The sequence below is a fragment of the Suricata suricatta genome, chromosome 1 (assembly GCF_006229205.1).
Source record: "Suricata suricatta isolate VVHF042 chromosome 1, meerkat_22Aug2017_6uvM2_HiC, whole genome shotgun sequence".
Classification (NCBI taxonomy): domain Eukaryota; kingdom Metazoa; phylum Chordata; class Mammalia; order Carnivora; family Herpestidae; genus Suricata; species Suricata suricatta.
Window position 1 is genome coordinate 31,041,772 of NC_043700.1, and position 19,381 is coordinate 31,061,152.

Genomic DNA, 19,381 nt, shown 5'->3' on the forward strand with positions numbered 1-19,381 from the left:
TCCCTGACTTTCCCTAATTAACGTGCCGGGGCAAGGGTGGGAGGGGTGAGTGAGGAAGCCAGAACTGAAGGACATGTGGAGTAGATCTGCTCTCTAAAGAGTCATTTCTGAGCAGGAGCTTTGAAATGCGAACAAAAAGGAAACTATGATACGGAAATTAAAAACTAAAAAGAGGAAACACTGGAGGTGGGATAGGTTTCATGCTCTTTGGGGTTTTGTGTGGTTTTGATCATTGGAAGAGTCTGAGGGCCACAAGAGCTGGCCATGGTGTGTCTGTGGGTTCTACCACCTAAAGGAGCGTTCAGCACCGAGAGAAGAGAATAGAATCCGCACTTGTCATCTTTGGGGTCTGTCTGACATATTCAATCACAGTGGTGTTGCCAATGCAAAGCAGGCCTTGTGTTTATCTAATTATCTGCCAGAGCTGATACAAGGCAGATCGGCCAGGCCCTGGGATTTCCTGTAGCCTTGGATAGCATTCAGAGAGCATAACATTGGTCCTTAATTATTTCTAGTTCTGAGAGAGAGGGGAAACGGGAATGAATGAAACACATCGGTAATCAATAATAGCAACTCCTTTTCTACCGATCAGTAAATAATCAAGCAAATAACTGGTAATTTCATTGTTCCTCTGTTTTTCTCTTGCTATTATTCTCTGGTTATTGTGCCAGTTATTCATGAGCTAATCATTTAAATATGATTTATATGTTGGAGATCCATAACTGACAGTCAAAAGTACAAAATAAATCAAATGAACAGTTCTGAAGTAATTCATTCAAACACAAAATTGATGTTGTATATTTTTTTAAGTAACCCCTACACACAATGAGGTCGACAAACTCATGACCCTGAGATCAAGTCTCATGATCTACTGACTGAGCGAGCCAGGCACTCCCCCCACTCCCAGTTATTGTACTGTAGAGACTACAGATAAGATAATCTGTCCAGAGAGGTGAGACATCTCTGTGAACCAAGTCATCGCCAAAAAGTTCATGAAGGAGTCAGAAACTGGGATATGCCTAGGACACAGGATATCTTTATGTAGGAAGGAGAAGGGCATCCCATGGGAGGCAACCCTGGGCAACGGCACTGAGGTGAGCCTGGAGAATTCAGGGATCAGTCAGACTAGAGCCTGGATCTGTGTTGAGGTGCCATGGAAACTAAGTCATTTTTGAGATATGGGACAAGTTCCTTAGAAGACTGGAAAGGCAGGCAGAGCAGGTGGCTATGACTTGCAGGCAATGTGGAATCATGGTAGACTTTCCTGCATGCTGAGGCCAGAGAATTATTCCAATGAATAAAAGAATAGAGAGTGGGCAAAAAAGAAGACTGACTGTTCTACCAACTTCAGAATCAGCTCTTAATACTTTAAGATTACAAAGAATATGGACAGTCAACACATATCCTTTTTTTAGGGAGAGGGGTGAAAATGATTTTAAAGCATAGAGTCTATGAAGGAAATAATAAAAGTAGTCTTTGGAGATCAAAAAATGGGACATGACTGGTTTAGTGAAATTAAAGAATGGTAAAAATTACTAACTATAATGACATATGGGAATTGCTTCCTTGGAGGGGAGTTGCTTTCTGGGCTCACTGTCTTGGTGGGTATTTAGTCACACTGAGTAGGCTGTGTGCCTGAATTAAAAAAAAAAAAAAGGAACATAGACTCTGGTATCAAACATACCTGTGTAGTCTTTAAAAGGCATAGAACTGACTTCACATACTCACTCACAGGGTTTGAGGAGTGGTCCCTTGCCCAGTCTGAGAGTTGGAGTTGAAACCATCTCTCCTCGTGTCCCGTGTCTCCTCGGGCCTGCTCTCTCTACAACCCTAGGACATGGGCTGGGCTGTATGTAGCTGGCCACACTTGTTTCCTAGAAGAGAAAGGATAAGGGTGTGGGTGGGAAGGTAGGGGTGCAGCTATAAATAGCTTCTAAGAACAACGGATACCATGGAAATGCTTTGGGAGCATCTCCTATAACAAAGGAAGCAAGAAAAGTAGAGATGGCAAAGAAATGAGTCATTACCAAAAATAATAAGATAGATTATCCTCCCTTTTTCACTTTGTCTTGTACATAAATGTGTATCCTTCTATACACACACGGCACAAAGGCAGATTGCAAAACAATATATAAAAGACAATTCCATGTCTTTCTAGGCAAAAATGACCAATTAATATTGATCGTATGTAGTTTCCTACAAATATATATGTATAAACATATGCATGCCTAAATCTTAAGGGGAAAAAAAGCCTAGACTTTGTATATAGAACTTAACATGAATAATGGTTATCTTTTGGTGTGGAATTATTGGTTGGGGTTTTTTGGTACATACATATATCATATATACACATATATATGTTTTGTATACATACATATATGATATATGTAATATATGTAGGAAAAACTGTGTAGTGACTGCATAAATATTAAAAAGGATTTTTTAAAAAAACATGATGACTTAAAGTATACTTTTGCATTTTTAACTTGTAAATGTACACAATCAGTATAAGACTGAATTATGACAATTTTCATTTACCAAGAAGGTACCTCTCAGTACATAAGTTAGACCCTAGGCGAATTAGTGATTTTCCCAAACTACAATCCAGCTGCCACTTGCTCAAAATTCTATTTCTCTGCCTGCAAGGTACAGGAGGGATCCTTCCTGGCCCAGGTGTCTGCCACAACCTGAGAGTCATTTAGGGAGGCAAGACTAATTGAAGATGGATACATAGAGCCCCAGATTTATTGCCAAGAAGTGGTGGTGTACTCACTAATCACAGAAACACAGATCCCAATTAGTCAGGTCTTGGCCTGGGGCCCAGGCATGGGTATTTGTTGAAAAAGTTCCCCAGGTGATTCTCATGTGCAGCCAACATTATGAACCATGGCCCTAATGGATTCATTTACTAAGAGGTTATTAGAATATGGCCTTGGAGAGAGGTAAGCCAAAAGCAGAGAGGATGTGGTTGACCAAGGCCAAGGGGATGCACGGCCCTGCAAAAAAAAAAAAAAAAAAAAAGATTTTGCAAACAGAATAAAAGAACATGGAGTGTGGGGTGGGCAGTTCTCTCAAAAGATAGTGAGGTGAATGGGTAGCCCTCTCCCTCAAGTTCATGGTAGAATAATCTCTGATGAGATATTTCAAACTGGGGAAAGTGTTTAATGACAACAGCTTGTTTTCAAGGTACTGGTATTTCACACAGGCCAGCAGAAACCAGTTTCGATGCCAGGGTACTGAAGTTCTCTTGGCACCAGAGGCTTCCGGACTTTTCCATTAGAGAACACACACTGATCCACGGGGCCGTAGCATGACACATCCCACAGCAGAGCAGTGGCCCTTTGAATCCTGTTACTCTGCGTTAGGAAATCATTCCACATGGAATGCCTTTGGTGGTTTTCTGCAGATTTATAGTGGGTGAAAGCGAGGGAGCCCACAGGGATATATCTTCTGGTCATTGCCCTTCTTTTCTCCTACCAGGAAACTGAGGCTTTGACTTGTGCTTCAGTTTCATACAGCAGAGGCTAGGACTGGACACAAGTGTCTTAACTCCCTTCAAGTCCTCCTGAAATCCACTGCCTGTTCTGATTCAAACTTTTGACTTGCCTCCCAGTACTGGCACAGCGTCATGGTTTTACTCTGAACCAATGATAATGTTGATTTTATTCATAATGTGTTGAAGTTATATTATTTATGGATATGGATCATGTGCTAGCCCTAAGGTATTGGCTTTGTATTTGTCATGTTTAATCTTCGTACCAATGTTCAAGGACGGTGTTATTCCCATTTTACTGTGGAGAACACTGTGGTCACACAGAATGAAAACAATTCAGGATTGAAATCCTGTTCTAATGATAAGAGTCTGCACTAACTCCACTGTGCCAATAACGACATCAGAGCTGGGTCACAGGGGGAAATAACCCCACTTTCCTGCCTTGTGATCCCTTGTGACCTGAGAATTTCTTATGACACTAGTTTGCCCTGCTTTTCATTTTTAATTTTTTGAGAGACAGCAAGCCGTGGCGGGGGGGGGGGGTAGGAAGAGAGAGGGAGAGAATCCCAAGCAGGTTCTACACTGTCAGCACAGAACCTGACGCAGGGCTCGAACTCATGAACCGTGAAATCATGACCTGAGCCCAAACCAGGAATTGGTGGCTTGCTTAACCGACTGAGCCACCCAGGCTGGCTTTTTATAGCCCCATTCGCTCTTTCTTCCTTTAGAGCTGTACCCGGAAGAACTCTACCACTCCAGTTTTTTAACAGCCTGGCTGTTATTTGATTTATTTTCTGAGGAGTGGTTCTGTATCTCACCTGTTTTTAATGGAGTTTCATTTTGCTACCCAGCATAATCTTTGTTCCTGTGGTTTAGAAGGAAGAAAATGCTGTTAAACTCAGCCAGAGTCCTAAACAGATGTTCTGCATGTCCCTGTGTGTTGTGTTAGCAATGCATCACTTCCAGACGTCTCGGCTTGGCCTGCCGGCATCCTGCGCCCATGCCAAATGCTTTCAGAGAGCATGCAATAAGCAAAAACTGAAGTCAGGTTAAAACCACCAAAGTCATTGGAGTCTATTCCTTGGGTACATTAGCATCTGGACTTGGGGAGGCACCAGCCCGCTCTCAAGAAAAGTAGCAGCCCTGAATCTGTGCAGAGAGGGGGATGCAGGCATTGTCTCTTCTAAAGACACCTGACTGTGTAAAAATCTGAATGTGATCACATCCCTTTGAGCCAATAGTTATCTTTTATGAAGATTTTTCATGTAAAGAGAGATTTGCTGGAAATCATCCCTTGCCAGTTAACTTTCTCCTTATAACGAGAAAAATAAATGGTGGTCCATTTGCAAGAGTGTGACCTCCAACGTTGAAAAGCTACTTCCGTAACAAATCAGAGCTGTGTTCAGTAAAGCACACAAGCATTTTCTGTCAAAATCGGTATTAAGTGCATGAGCAGGTTGGGGAGACACATATCCGGTGAAGGATTCAGAATATAGCGAGGTCTGTCTGCCTGGGAGGGGTTATGGTCCAGTCAGATAGCATTTATGAAGTTCTCCAGGATAAACCGGGCTAGATTTGTTTCTGTGAAAAATGAAATCCAGAATGACAGTGTCTCGCCCGCTTGGCTTGCCTTCAGGCCAGTGGAGGAAAGGGACCCTGCAAGGTGACCTCTCACGGTCCCCCTACCACAGTGTGATTCTGTGACAAGCCTCAAGCTTGTTATCTGATCATGTTCCATCTAAGTCCAAAGAGGGAGACTGATGGGGGGGGGGTCACCCCATGCAAGTCTTCTGGAATCTTGACATGGTGACCAAAGCACAGTCTTCTCAGGTGTCTGCGTCATGGTGGAGATGTGTTGACCTGGGCCAGCCAAGGAATGGGGACCGGGAAGTAGAAAGACAGTAGTCAAGGCAAAGTTAGCCCCAGGCACCAAGTCTCTGGGTGATTTACAAGGTTATGCAGTGAGGCACACAGGGCAGGAGAGCATGGCTAGAGGGCAGTGGGGAGAAATGATAAAAAGGCCTCACCTAAGCCTGGCCTGAAATGGGGTTTTTTTTCTCTGTCTACTTCCTGTGCCTGCTGCCCTGCTCACTAGTGTGATTACAGAATGACGCTGTAATGAAGAGAGATCGTACACATAGTAACAGATAACAGAGAAAGGAAGCCAAAAAGTGATTTCTTAAAAGCAGACCTTCAACAGGCTCATAATAATGCACCCATACTCAACAGGAATGCACAAATGGCATGGTTTGGACCTTTTAATCCAGGCTCTGGTGTCTGCTAAGTCAATGTAGGATCCCTTCAAATATGTATTCACCAGCTCATTTTTCCATCATCTCTTCCTTACCTGAGCAGTCTTCTGGCCGTATAGAAACAAGGAACATGCTGTCAGCTCAGTGCTGATAAGAATCTAGCAAATGCAACAGAGAGAAACTCTAGTAAGCCTGAGGGGAAATTAGAAAGAGAGAGAGAGAGAGAGAGAGAGAGAGAGAGAGAATGAAGCAATCACCCTAGAAAAATATTGCAAAGGAGAAAAATAAGAAATTAGAAAGGAAAGGAAAAATATGGACAACATAATCCATATTGTCTGCAAAAACCGAGAAAGTGTTTCTTGTATAGAGGTGGACATGAAGTGATATAGGAAATCTATCTGCTCCATGTAAATTTATTAAATGAAACTCTTTTTCTCTTTCTTTCTTTTAGATAAAAAACCTCTTCATGAAATAAAACCCCAAAGTAAGTTATTTTTCCTCTTGTGAATATAATTTATTCTCATATTTGCTGCCTTACTGTTGTATTTGTTTAGGAGCCGAACAGAACGGGAGGTTGTAGGAAGATATCCAGGGCTTTCAAGGCGCCTCCTCTTTGGGTTTGGAGTCACATATCAGAGGTTGAAATCGAAAGGAAATATACACATCCCTCTCTCAGAGTAAGAGTAAATCTCCCCTCTGATGCTGACTGCCTCAAAGACCATTTCTCTGCAAATGCCATCTAGGATTCTTATTGCTGAGCAGATTGATAGCATTAAAATTAATAAATATTTGTCAGGACAAGCTTTCATGAGAGCAGCCCTGGGCAGGAGCCGAGCCTGACTCCAAGACTCTGCACCTAGCAGGAGGCGGGGGGCGCCTGACGCTCAACCATGAAATCCATGGCAACTTGGTAGATTAGAGTGACATCAGCAGAAACTGAAAATGTTGGTGTCCATGCAGGTTTGAGCGCTCCGCCCGCAAGCTTGCTTCCTGGGGAGGCTGGCCTTTGCATTATCTCCATCTTACGCATCCAGCAGATTGGGGCAGAACAGCACCGTGAGAATGGTTAGCATCTTGGCATTTGACCCTAAAATTTGTAGTCATAGCTGAACTTTAGAGCTACTGGAGGCCTTTTTAAAACCCTAATTCTCAGGCTGTACCCCAATACCAAGGGAATCAGAATTGGGGTGGGTTAAAATCCCTATATTTTTGTTTCGGATTTAAAAACTTTAATGCATAGTTAATATATTTGATTTTTTTCTTTTCCTTTAAATATATATAATTGATTATGTTCATTTTTGGGGTGTATGACATAGTAATTCAAGGTTTATGTACATCAGGAAATGATCACTGCGATTAAGTCTAGTTGCCATCTATCAGCATACATAGTTCTGACACTATTACTGACGATATTCCTTTATGCTATACTTTAAATCCTGTGACTTATTTATTTTATAACTGGCAGTTTGTGTCTCTTATCTACTTCACCTATTTCGCCCATTCCCCCGCCCCTCTGGCGACCACCAGCTTGTTCTCTGTATTTATGAGTCTATTTCTGTTTTATTTGTCCATGTCTTTTGTTTTTAGATTCTACACATAAGGGTAGGGATGCTTATTTTTAAAAGATCCTGACTCAACTCAGCTTTGGTTGAGAATAAATAACTATCTTAGAAAAATATTTCTCAAGGGGTTGATCCGCAACCATGAGCATCAGAATTTGGGGTGTGGTGGGGTTAAAGACATCCCATCTCAGAATAGGACAAATGAATTTGAATCCCTGGTATAAGGAGTGAGGGGTAGGGCGGGGCAGGGATGCTCCTAAGAATCTACAGTTTCATTTGCTCCCCACATGATTCTGATGCTCTCAGAAGTGTGTACAGCATCCTAGGGAAACCTTGAGATAGAAGGGCCTCGGCAGCACAGCTCTTAGCAATACAAGAGTTACTGAACTGCCCCATTTGGTTTACAAGCTTGTAGAAGGTGTCCTGGTCAGTATCTCCCATTTTCATATAAAGTGAATTACTTCTGATCTTTTAAATCCTAGCGTATTATAATTCAAATAGCTTGGGAGAGCTAATAGCTATTATTAGCTAACTTCTTGGAAGGAATTAAAAATTCCTCTTGTGAGCTTAGATGCAAATGGGTGCTTTGAGGACAGGGGTCAGGAGACAGGAAGAAAGATCCAAGAAAGCTATTATGTTCATACTTGTTACATTGCTTCAGGCAGCCTTACCTGCGGAGTCTGAGAACTTTGCCGAACACCAAAAACAAACTTAACTATTTTTTTGCCCTTGAGGTTCACTGCCCATAAAGTCATTCTTGGTAGTTAGCTAGTGGTCCGCTGACCTCCTGCATGCCTGACTTCCTGCCCTTGAGTTCAAACTCAGGGAGGTTGGAGGTGGGGAAGCCTGGTTGCGTATACATGTGTACATGTGTATGTTGAGGGCCAGAGGAAACAGTCAGGTCAGTGAATATCTGCCATTTGCCTCTGTCAAGACCTTGGGGCGAGAGCTGGAATAAATACACTCCGAGCTGCCTGCTGGTGACCTAGCCAAGCCATCTGCTGTTCCTCACGTGTAGCACCAGCAAGTTCATGGGTGTTTATGTGGTAGCCACCGTGAAAGTTCCTTAGAAATGTGGTTTGTTTTTATTTTTAAATTAATTTCATGCTTAGTTTGTGAGTCCTGTGCCATTCTAATTTGGTTACATCTGTACTTCCAGCCATAAACCCCACACTAGCTATTTCTAGTCCTCAGGGACTCCTGAATTAGTTTTTGCTTGGGGTTCTCGCTCATGAACACCATGCTTAATTGCTGGATACTGCCACGGAATCGCTTAAACTGTTTTAATTTGTGATTTCCTAAAAATAAAACCTTAACAGAATCAATGTGATTGCAGAAGGCTCCCAGAGGAATCCAGCCGGGGTCTGTAACATGCATGGTTAGGAGTGCATTATACAAATTCGGGCTGCAGTTGTTCAGTGAAAGAGGGGCTTAGTTTAAGACGACATGAATCATCACTGATGCAAAATCAAAGTCAATTATGAAGATAATTGAGAAACAACCTGTTCCTATATATAGCTGTACACATGATTCTCCACAAGGCCTGGTGGGTAGAAAACATTACTCAGAGCCCCGCACGCAGTCAGTCCTCCGTGAGCGGGTGGGCCGCGGAGCGAGCTTCGGGTTGCAGGGAGGTGTAAAGAGAAAGTGAAGTCTTAAGATGTCTCTTGGCAAGTCATAATGACAAACTGGGGAAAATATGTGCGCCGCATAGCTCATGAAAGCACTTATTGTAAATGAGATAATTTAATCAATTATGTTTCCTAATGTACTAAACCGAATGTTTCATTTTCTGCTTCTGCACATCTTAAATTATCTTCAGGTGCTTTATGAGATTTAATCATAGTTAATAGAAACTTCATTACCATCAAATGTGCTTTCAATAAATGTTGTGTAACAGTGTCAGGAGGTGCAGTAAAATATATTGGGTTCTGAATGGCAAACACGCACCCCCAGAGTTACACTGAAAAACGATGGCGTTCAGACAATGGGGCTCCTTGGAGGCTTTGGGCTGTGGCTTTCCGAAAGGCAGTGGGTTCCTGAGTGACTCATTCAGCACGTTTACCTTAGAGATGAAAAGGATTTCTGGATCCCCTAAAGAAATAACCCAGGACCACACACACAGTTTTCTCTTCATCTCTGTTCCATAGCGTTGTTTTGCACCTAGTATCAGTGCACGCTAAGCACAAATCCAGTGAATTGCAGAGTCAGCGGCCTCCAGGATGGCTCCAGAGGAGTGTCTCCCGATTACTTGAATCTTAACTGTTTCAAAACTGAGTTTCTCCTTCTCTGCCCCTGTTCTTAATCCAGTCCTGCTTCCCACCTTCTCTAGTTCGTTCAGTACTACACCATCAACTCACTTTGTCCATGCGTGAAACTTGGGCAGCCTCCGAGACTCCTTTTCCCCTCCTTTCTCCTGCTCATTACTCAATAAGTCATTACAGTCTGACTGTTAGTCCATCCAAACAAAGCTCATTTTCATCACGGACTCTGTTTTCAGGCTGCCATATCCATCCCTCCTATCACTCAACAGCGGTTGACTGAGTAATTACCGTGCAATAGGAAACAGTTACCCTTACCATGCAAAAGCCACCCTGAGAGGAACATAAACCGTTTCCGCTTCCACAGTGGATATGGTTTGAGTGGAGATGGATGTATGTAAACAAACCAGTACTGATGGTCAGTGTTGTGAAGAGAAATAAAGCAAGGTAAGGTGCTCAGACAGGGTTGAAGGGAACATTGCTTTTTTGATAGAAGGTGTTCAGAGCAGATCTTTGTATTAAAATTGGAGTTAAGAAGAGATGGGAAGGGGTGGGTTGGGTAAGCATCTGACTCTTCGTTTTGGCTCAGGTCACAATCTCACGGTTTGTGAGATCAAACCCCATGTCTGGCTTCTCGCGGACAGCCAGAACCTTCTTGGGATTATCTCTCTCTCCTCTCTCTCTCTGCCTCTACCCTGCTCATGAGCTCTCTTTCTCTCTCTTTCAAAATAAATGAACTTAAAAAAAGAAGAAGAAGAGACCTAAAAAATTAAAGGAAACAAACATCCAGGATGTCTGTGACAAGAGCAGTCCAAACATAGGGAACCCCAGACGGAAAGGCTATGAGATGGGGACATTCTTGGAGTGTCTGAGGGACAGAGGCAGGACACCTGGAGCAGAGTGGCAAAGAAAAGGGTTTTATCAGCTAAGATCAGAGAAGTGGGATGAGAGGGGAAACCACCACATGTATGATAGGCCATTGTCATGACTTTGACCTTGACTCTGAACGAGATGGGAAGCCATGGAGTGTTTTTTGTCATAGTGACATGACTTAATATTTTCAGGGATAAACTCTACCTGTTGTACTGAGTATACATATATAGGGGAACAGATCGGAAGCAAGACCTGTTATAGTGATCTATAATTGTACAGTAATTTGTAAGATTGTAACAGTAATCTGTAAGAGTAATCTAGGTTATTACAATACCTAGGCGGCTTGGGATAGATACAGGGCCTAAGACATTGTAAAAATGAGTAATATTTGCATACCTATTGAAGGCAGAAAGGATTTGCTAATGGATTGGATATTCAGCATGAGAGAAAGAAAGGTTTCAGGCATGATTTCCAAAGTTTGGCTTTGCAGCTAGAAAGATAGAGTTGCCATTACTGATACGGAGAGAATGGGGTATAGCAAATCTAGAGGGAGGATCAAGAGTTCAGTGTTGCTAGCGCTAACTTTGAGATACCTATTAAACATCTAAATGGAGAGGTTGAGCAGGCAGTGGAATATATGAGTCTGGAGGTCAGAGGAGAGTCCTGGCTGGTGACATAAATCTGGGGCTTGTCAGTGTCCAGATGATATTTAAAGCCATTAGGTTGAAAGAGATCCCCGGATAATGAGGGTGCATAGAAAAGGGAAGAAAGCGGAGAACTGAGCCCTGAAGGGCATCAACATTTAGATGTAGAGGAGGTCAGAAGTCACCACAGAGAAGACAGAAAAGTTATAGGCAGCATCATAAGAGAAAAATGAAAAGAAAATGGTGTCCCAGAAGAAAATTTTAAAAGTGTAGCCATCTTCATTCCTAATCAGGATTTCTACAGTTGCCTCCCTCTATCCAGTCTTGCCCCGCATCAATTTATCTGATCTTTCTAAACATGAATTCTGGTCACACCACCTGCAGTGTTTAAAGCTCTTCAGTTCCTTGGGGCACGTGGGTGGCTCAGTGGGTTAAGTGTCCAACTCTTGACTTCGGCTCAGGTCATGATCTCACAGTTCCTGAGCTCCAGCACACATTGGGCTCTCCGCTGACAGTGCGGAGGCAGCATGGGGTTTTGTCTTCCTCTCTCGCTTCCCCTCTTCTGCTTGCTCTCTGTCTCTCTCTCAAAATAAATTTAAAAGATAAACTTAAAAAAAAAAAGAATAGCTCTTCAATTGCTCACCATTATTTATAAAATAAAGTCCAAGGTACTGAATATGTATATGATCTGATCTCAGTGTTCTTTTCTTAATCCTATCAGCTTCTCTCAGTCAGCTTAATCATGAGGTAAATTCCGTGCTGTCTGCTCACTACTTCCTGTATTTTTCAGTCAAAAAAACTTCTGAGCTTTCTGAATAACTTCTGCCCATTTTGGTATATAGTACCTGTTACTTATACATTGTTACTCCTCCCTGAAAACTCGTTTTCTCCACCATATCCTTGTTAGACTCACTCTTCCTTCCAATTTCAGCTTGCATTTTATTTCCTCTGCAAGGCCTTTACCCACCAAGTCTCATTGGTTACTTCTGAAATTTACCCAGTATCAAAGAACTTACCCAATTCTGTGCTCTATTTTCATTGCCCTTATACTGGTCTGAATTTCCTTTCTTATGGACATCATCTCTGCCTATAGCTAGACAGTGCAGAATCTTATTTACTCTTTGACCTGCAGCATTCACCACTGGCCTAGTATGTATAGTATGTATTAGATGTTCAAAAAACACTTGAGTTCATGCCTTACATCCTCCTGAAAACTCCTCACTGGGCCTTTTATCGATAAAGCAAAAATAAAGTCTTTGCTTCCAAATACTTATTTTTACTCATTCATATGCTAGCAATTTATTATGCAGTTCTATATAAATAGTCTTGTCCCAGTGAAATGTGAGGGGAAAAATTTAATGTTTCTTCTCTACAACTTCAATACAAGGTAGAGGATGATAAATGACTTGAGAAAAGGGAAAGTAAGGAAATAATCTTGAATAATTCTTTGTTCTGTACTAGATAGGAAGTTAAAGCCTAAAAGGTATTACTTCCCAGACTCACGTCCATCAAAGAATGGCCCAAATGTGTCCTTGAAGTCTAAAAACTAAGTATACTTTTCTCACTAACACCCATTCCATTCTACATGTTTTCCAAAACTATACTGGTTTCATCCAAAGTGGAATAACGTGGAGCCTGGGAATCCACATCCTTTGTGATCTTCACAGGGTTAGGGAATACCTCAGAAGATGTGTGGTCCAAAGTACAATTGGACATTGTTCTTTCAAGCTGTGAGGACTTGAATAGTGCCTTGATCCCATAGAACTGTCTGTGACTTTGGGACATACCTTTACATCCTCAACAGACTTGTAAACATTAGGCTACTGGCGTCAATGCTGATCTTCTAGCCACACTTTAAAACCTCTCCCCCTCTCCCACCCTCACCATCATTTTACTTCCATCTCCTGCTAATTATTCTCTATTACATAAATACAGTACATTTTGCAAACTGCATGACTTACTTGTCCTTCAGGATCATCCCTCCTGTGAATCAATCCAACCCATCTATATAGGCACCATTTGTCATTTTCTTACCACCTTTGATGTTTTTATTATCCAGTTTTCATCCTATCATAAGCGTGTGCCTTTTCTTACTACCATTTTCTTTTTCTTTCTTTTATAGTTTATTGTCAGGTTGGTTTGCTCATCCCCACAAGTGCCCTCCATGCCCATCACCTCCCTTCCTGTCTCCCCCTCCCCCATCAGCCCTCCGTTTGTTTTCAGTATTCAAGAGTCTCTCATGGTTTATCTTCCTCCCCTACCCCATAGTCCTCTGTTAGGTTTCTCCTGTTCCACTTATGAGTGAAAAGATGGTCTCTGTCCCTTTCTGCCTGACTTATTTTGCTCAGCATGACACCCTCGAGTTCCGTCCACATTGCTATGAATGGCCAGATTTTATTCTTTCTCACTAACATGACTTACTACCATTTTCAATGATGTGTTGACTCTGCCCTTAATGAATATGATAGGATTTTGTTCATCATGTACCTCAGAACTATCCAGAAACAGCAAAATAGCTGGTAGACCAATATGTTCTTCAGCATCAGAATAACCCAGGTTCCTTGTTAAAATGTGAATTTATAGGCTTCATCTTTCCACCTGTCTGCATTTTCAAAGTTGATAGAGTTTGTGGCTTCTGTTGTTAGTATATGGAAATTAAAGTGAAGTCACTTTCTCAAGAACTGGAGTTCAAATCCTATTCTTTTCTTTACTCTAACTCCTACCTTAACTTGGTCTTCCTATCTGATGGGAAAAAGCACAGAATCTTTGTAGCCACAGGAAGAGTTACCAGATAAAAGAGAGGACCCCTAGTTAAATTTTAATTCCATGTAAATTTTCAGCCTGAGCGTATCTAGATATTGCATGGGAAAGACTAAAATCATTCATTGTTGATCCGAAATTCAAGTTTAACTGTGTCACATCTTTATTTGCTAAATCGGGCAACTTTGCTCAAAAAGAGGAATGTACATATCAAGAAACATTTTATAAAATAAGTTCCTTTATTGCCAATCTTGGAAGAATGGTTAAAACTGATAGAGATATTGGAGGGGAGAGACTTTCAGTAGGAGCAAAAACTCTGAACAAACAAACAAACAAAAAAAAGGTGCATGAAGTACAAAGTCTACTTGAAAAAATAAGTAATCAGACTTGGCCAGAGAGTAGGGTCCAGATGGATGAGAAATGGGCAAAACCTGTTGAAAAAGGGATGATGTAGAGCATAAAGTGTCTTGCACCGTAAGATAAGTCTCTTTTAGAGTGGAATCACTTCATACTAGAGAGTCGTTTAAAGGTGTTGAAGCGTCAGTACCAGAACTGTGTTTAGGGAGAGAAATCCAGTGTAAAATGGCTCTGAGCAACCAGGACTGTATACTAGGTAAGAGGAGACTGTACAATGTGAGCATCAAGTAGGGTGTCTCCTGTTGAAATTGAGATGTGAGAGCCACTGGAGAGGTAACAAGTAAGGCATGTGAGTGGTTTGGGGAAGAATCAATGGGGACAGAATGAAAGATGACTCTCCAGTCTCACTCATGGTGTCACATTACCTGAAAAAGGTAATTCAAGAGAAGAAAATATTGGAAGAGATAAGAATGACAAATCCATAAGTCAGATGACCAATTTGAGATGTTAGCAAGACATGCAGGCGCTTTTGTCCACTGAGCAGGAAGGAGATACGGGATAAGGTTGCATGCAGGAGGCAGGGCAAGACATCTCCAACAGAGAGTGTTAGGCATCAAGGAAATAGCACTGTCTGTGAGCAGTTATCCTATCATTTTGGCAAGGAGACAGGAAATGGGCCAAGAACTGGGTTTTGAAGTCTGTTTATAGAACTTTGAGAATGAAGGGTAGTTACTAAACAATAAGAAAGTAGGGAGGTGAATCACGTTTAAGGGGCTTTTTTTCCCCCCTCTCTAAAAGTAGGGTTGGCTTGGCTCATCTACTGCTACAGAGTAGTGGAAAGGAATAAGACAAAGAACATTACTGTTGATGCAGTAGTTATAAACAGCCGTCAAGGAGGAATAGTAATTTGGGAGAAAGGCAGACTGTAAAGGGTAAGAGAACGATCAAAGGACATAGAAATACTGAACTAATTAAGTTATCATACAGCCTGGCAACAGGCCAGGCAAATATAAAAAAAACATGAAATCAGTCTATAGGTTCTGATAGAAAAGACCTACAAGGTACTGTATGTAAAAAAAAAAAAAGTACAGTAAAGGAAATATAATACGGAGCCTTTAGGGTTAAAAAATGAAGGATATTTACTTTTTTCCCCCCCAAAAGGTCAAGAGTGATTACTTCTGAAGAAAGGGTAGCTGGAGGATGTATTTTCTCCTTGAATAGTGTCCCTTTTTATACTTACTAAACATTTCCTCATCGTATACATTTACTTCATTTATTTATATATTTTTTCTAAATGTTTATTTTTAAGAGAGAGAGAGAGAGAAAGAGAGCATGAGGGAAGGGCAGAGAGAGGAGACACAGAATCTGAAGCAGGCTCCATGCTCAGAGCTGTCAGCACAGAGCTCAGCGCAGGGCTTGAACTCATGAACTGCAAGATCATGACCTGAGCTGAAGTCGGATGCTTCGCTGACTGACCCACCTGGGCACCCCTCATTTATTCTTTTAACAGGGACAGCAGTTAACTGGTTATGGAAGTTATGTATTAAGAAAACACATATTAAGAAATGTTGAGTGTCAAAAACCAATGCTTTGAGTTCTTTTAAACGAAGAGCTAAGAACACGGGTGTAGGGAAGACCCTGCATTTTTGAGAAGTTTATCTGAGAGGAAGTTGGGGGAATGATTTGGGGAGATGTGATTAAGAAGACCAGACTGTGTTTGGAGGCGAAGGGCAAGGCTCAGGTGCAGAGGAAAAGTTTGAAGATGTAAGACCAAAAGGGAATAATGAATGAGGCCAGGTCCCTGTGAAGGCAGGAGAGGGCGGGATCAGAGCTGGCTCGACAAGAAGAGGAGAAACTCTTCGGGGAACAGAGGAAAAGGAATGAAACATTTGTGAAGGAGCAGAGAAATTTTGAGTTGTAGGGAAGCGAGCTCACAGAGGACAGCCTCCAGTCAGCTAGAAAGAAGGGCAAGTGAGGAGGGCTGCCATGGAACTAGAACAGCGCCTGGCACGTAGTAAGCACTATTTAAGAATTTGCTACTTTTGTCCTGCATTTCAATAGTAAGTCAACAGTCACCCCAACAACAATAATGATGTTTTTGACAGTTCAGAAAACCTGAGGTGTTGGCTGGTGAAGGAGTTGTAAGACCCCAAGCAGTGCAAATATAATTGGAATTATTCACCACGGTCGGCCATGGCTGACCATCCAAAAGCTATTTTTGGCTGTGTTATTAAAAACAGTTGCTTCTCAATGACAGCAAGTAAAAACAGTATCTTCTGTTATATCGTATTTCAGCATCTAATTAAATATTTTGGCACATGACACTGTAGCCCCAGCACTGCCCTTGCAAGGGGCCAGGCGCAGGTCCTGAGGCCATTAGGTGCCGGCCTTCTATGGGAGCTCAGCACAGCAAAGGCTTCCTGAGTTTTCCATTTGTTTTGCCCTTCTCAGGCCTCTCCGTGAATTTTGATTGTATGGATTCCTTAGTAATTCACTGTCTCTAGCATATGTCCATTCAAGTTATTGGTTTTCCTCCTGAAGTGGTAGCAATGGCCATTCTGCAGTATGTAACAGGAGATAGAATAGTCTGTGTTAGAAAGGCATTTGCTGTACTCCTTTATTAATTTTCTGGAGCTATCTAATCCTATAAAATAGATTACAATCTGATATATAGTTAACCTCATGAGACTTGAGTTATATTCCCATTAATTGGTGGCAGGAATCAGTCCTTCTGATGGGAATCATGTGGAGAGAGAAAGGGAAACCCAGTAAACAGCCCTGGTATTTAGTTCTTTGGGGACATTGGTTCCTTTCAACAACTCAGCGTGATGACAGTTCATAAAGATATTGAACGTGTTGATTCCTGTCCCTTGCACTATGAAGTTCAAAGTTTTGAAAGGCCGTTTCGTCCATCTCACCAGCTTTGATCAAAAATAAAGAAAATGACTACAGACTATGGTAATGTCATACATTTTTTTTTAAGAGAGACTTTCTGAAAGCAAGTTTCACAGTCTCACTCAGAACTATAGCATGCTGGTTTTTTTAACAACCCTCGTTGTAGAAAAGGTCATTTTAATATCTAACCAGAGTCCCAGTTGCTGTAATAAAAGGCCACATCCTCCTTTTCAATCCTTGTTATAGACGGCAAAGAGTTGGTTACTAGCGTCATCATAAAAAAAGGGTTATTGAGTTCCTACCGTAGACCTGCCCTCCTCTCGTGACAACCCTCTCTGCATTAAAGATCACCTCCAGTCACTTTACAGCTCTCCCTTCTCCGGGCCAAGTGAACCCATAAACATTTCCTCTCCGGGGCCCTAATTTCTAGAGCTCTATTAATCTTCGTAGCCTTCCTCTGCAGATACGCACACTCCTTCCAGCAGTGAACGTATTCCTCAGTAGCTCCCGAGTAATTTGGAATACAGGAAATTTCTCAGTCAGCTCTGTTTTGTTTTGTTTTGTTTTGTTTTCCCTAAGCTGGAGATTTTTTTTTTTGAAATTTTATTTTATTTTTTTTACTTTATAAAGTTTCATATTTTTTTAACATATGCAATTCTTTTCCATCATTTACAATGCAGTAGTTACAGTGACACTCCAAACAGAAAAGCAAAGTAAAAAATCAAAACACCAACTTCTGTTTCATGTAATTAGACTTATACAGAAATTAGAAGGTTAAGTAACAACTAGCTAATCACCTAATTTCACAGCTATCTGAAGTGGTAATCGTTATATAGCAGCTTATCTATGATACATTCAAGATACATGATACAATATATTACTTGTTCATAAGCTACAACACAGCCTGCTTAATACCTTTCCTTAAATTACAACACCAAAGACTTAATCATCCATTTCCTACAAAAAAGGTAGCTACTTTTTTGCATGGACCTCAAGCGTATTGTAGTATAGAGGTGGAATTTAAGCTGGAGATTTTATGCAACAGTTTTTTGTTTGTTTGTTTGTACCACATGTTGGGTTCTTCCATGCTTTGCCTAGAGCTGTTATGACTCTTGGTTCAAGAAAATGGGCATGAAAACACAGAAAAGACATCAATAATACATTGATCTGTAAAGCTTCGTCTGTGAAACAAAGAGAAAAGTATCCTGTGCCCACAGAAAGCAGAATAGCATTATCAGTCACGGGGTATCAGTGCTTTTGTTCAAAATCACTTCAAGAAAACAGACCAGCAATACATGTATATGGGCGCAAGCGGACAGATATAAACATATATGTGTGTTAACATAAAGGGAGTCCTTGCATCAAGAGTTCTGTAATTAACCACAGACTGTGATTTTTTTTTTTTAATACTTCTCTTCCCACAGTTGGGAGACCAGGCAAGCAATCATAAATAGTTGCAATGCTGTATTGATTTCTGTGGGAAATTATAGAGATATTACTGCTTTTGAGGCGTTTAAAGCAGTTAAGAAGAATGCATTGGCATTCAGATAATTAAATAATAAAAAGTATGATCCAAAATGAGTTCTAGGAACCCTAAGTGATCTGGGAGTTTAGAAGATCATGGTTGGGAAGGGTTGGCTGGATTGGCCAGAAAGGGGTTACTTTTCTTTTCTTCTGTTTCTTTTTGTTTATTTATTTGAGAGAGAGAGCACAAGTGGAGGAGGAACAGAGAAAGAGGGAGAGAGAGAGAGAGAGAGAGAGAGAGAGAGAGAGAGAGAGAGAGAGAGAATCCCAAGCAGGCTCTGCACTAATAGTGCAGAAATCATGGACTGAGCTGAAATCAAGAGTTGTATGCTTAACTGACCAAGCCACCTGGGTACCCCTGGACAGGGTTGCTTTCTTGAAGGTGGGGGACCTTGAGCCAGCATGAGACAGAGGGTTATTTTACAATGGCCTGTCATACAGTGCCATTCACTAGCAGGCATCCACCTGTAGGTAAATTACAGTTGAATTTAGGCTGTAAAGGGGAGCATGAGCAATGGAATGGACACAAAGAAAGCCTTCAGAGCCTGGGTAGTGCCTGCATCACGTGGTCATATCCTGGGAATGACCCCCATGGGAAGGACCAGTGGTGGCTTCTAATGTCTGAACAAGTGATGACTGCCGGCACACATGTATGCAGTGATTATGCAGCAGCATTCCCCATGTGCCTGCGTGCTCACAGATACGCTTACACCCAGCTTCCTCCCTTCTCCCAGGAAATGGTAGTGGAAAATATGGGACA

The 19,381-nt window shown here is 41.6% G+C and overlaps 1 protein-coding gene across 1 annotated transcript in view; it reads left to right on the forward strand.

The window, feature by feature from the left end:
* Window positions 1-19,381, forward strand: part of UNC5D (unc-5 netrin receptor D) — a 443,483-nt gene that overhangs the window by 335,032 nt on the left and 89,070 nt on the right. The window contains exon 8 of the mRNA XM_029950188.1: window positions 6,197-6,229. Coding sequence (XP_029806048.1) covers window positions 6,197-6,229 — 33 coding nt within the window. The remainder of the gene's footprint in view (window positions 1-6,196; window positions 6,230-19,381) is intronic.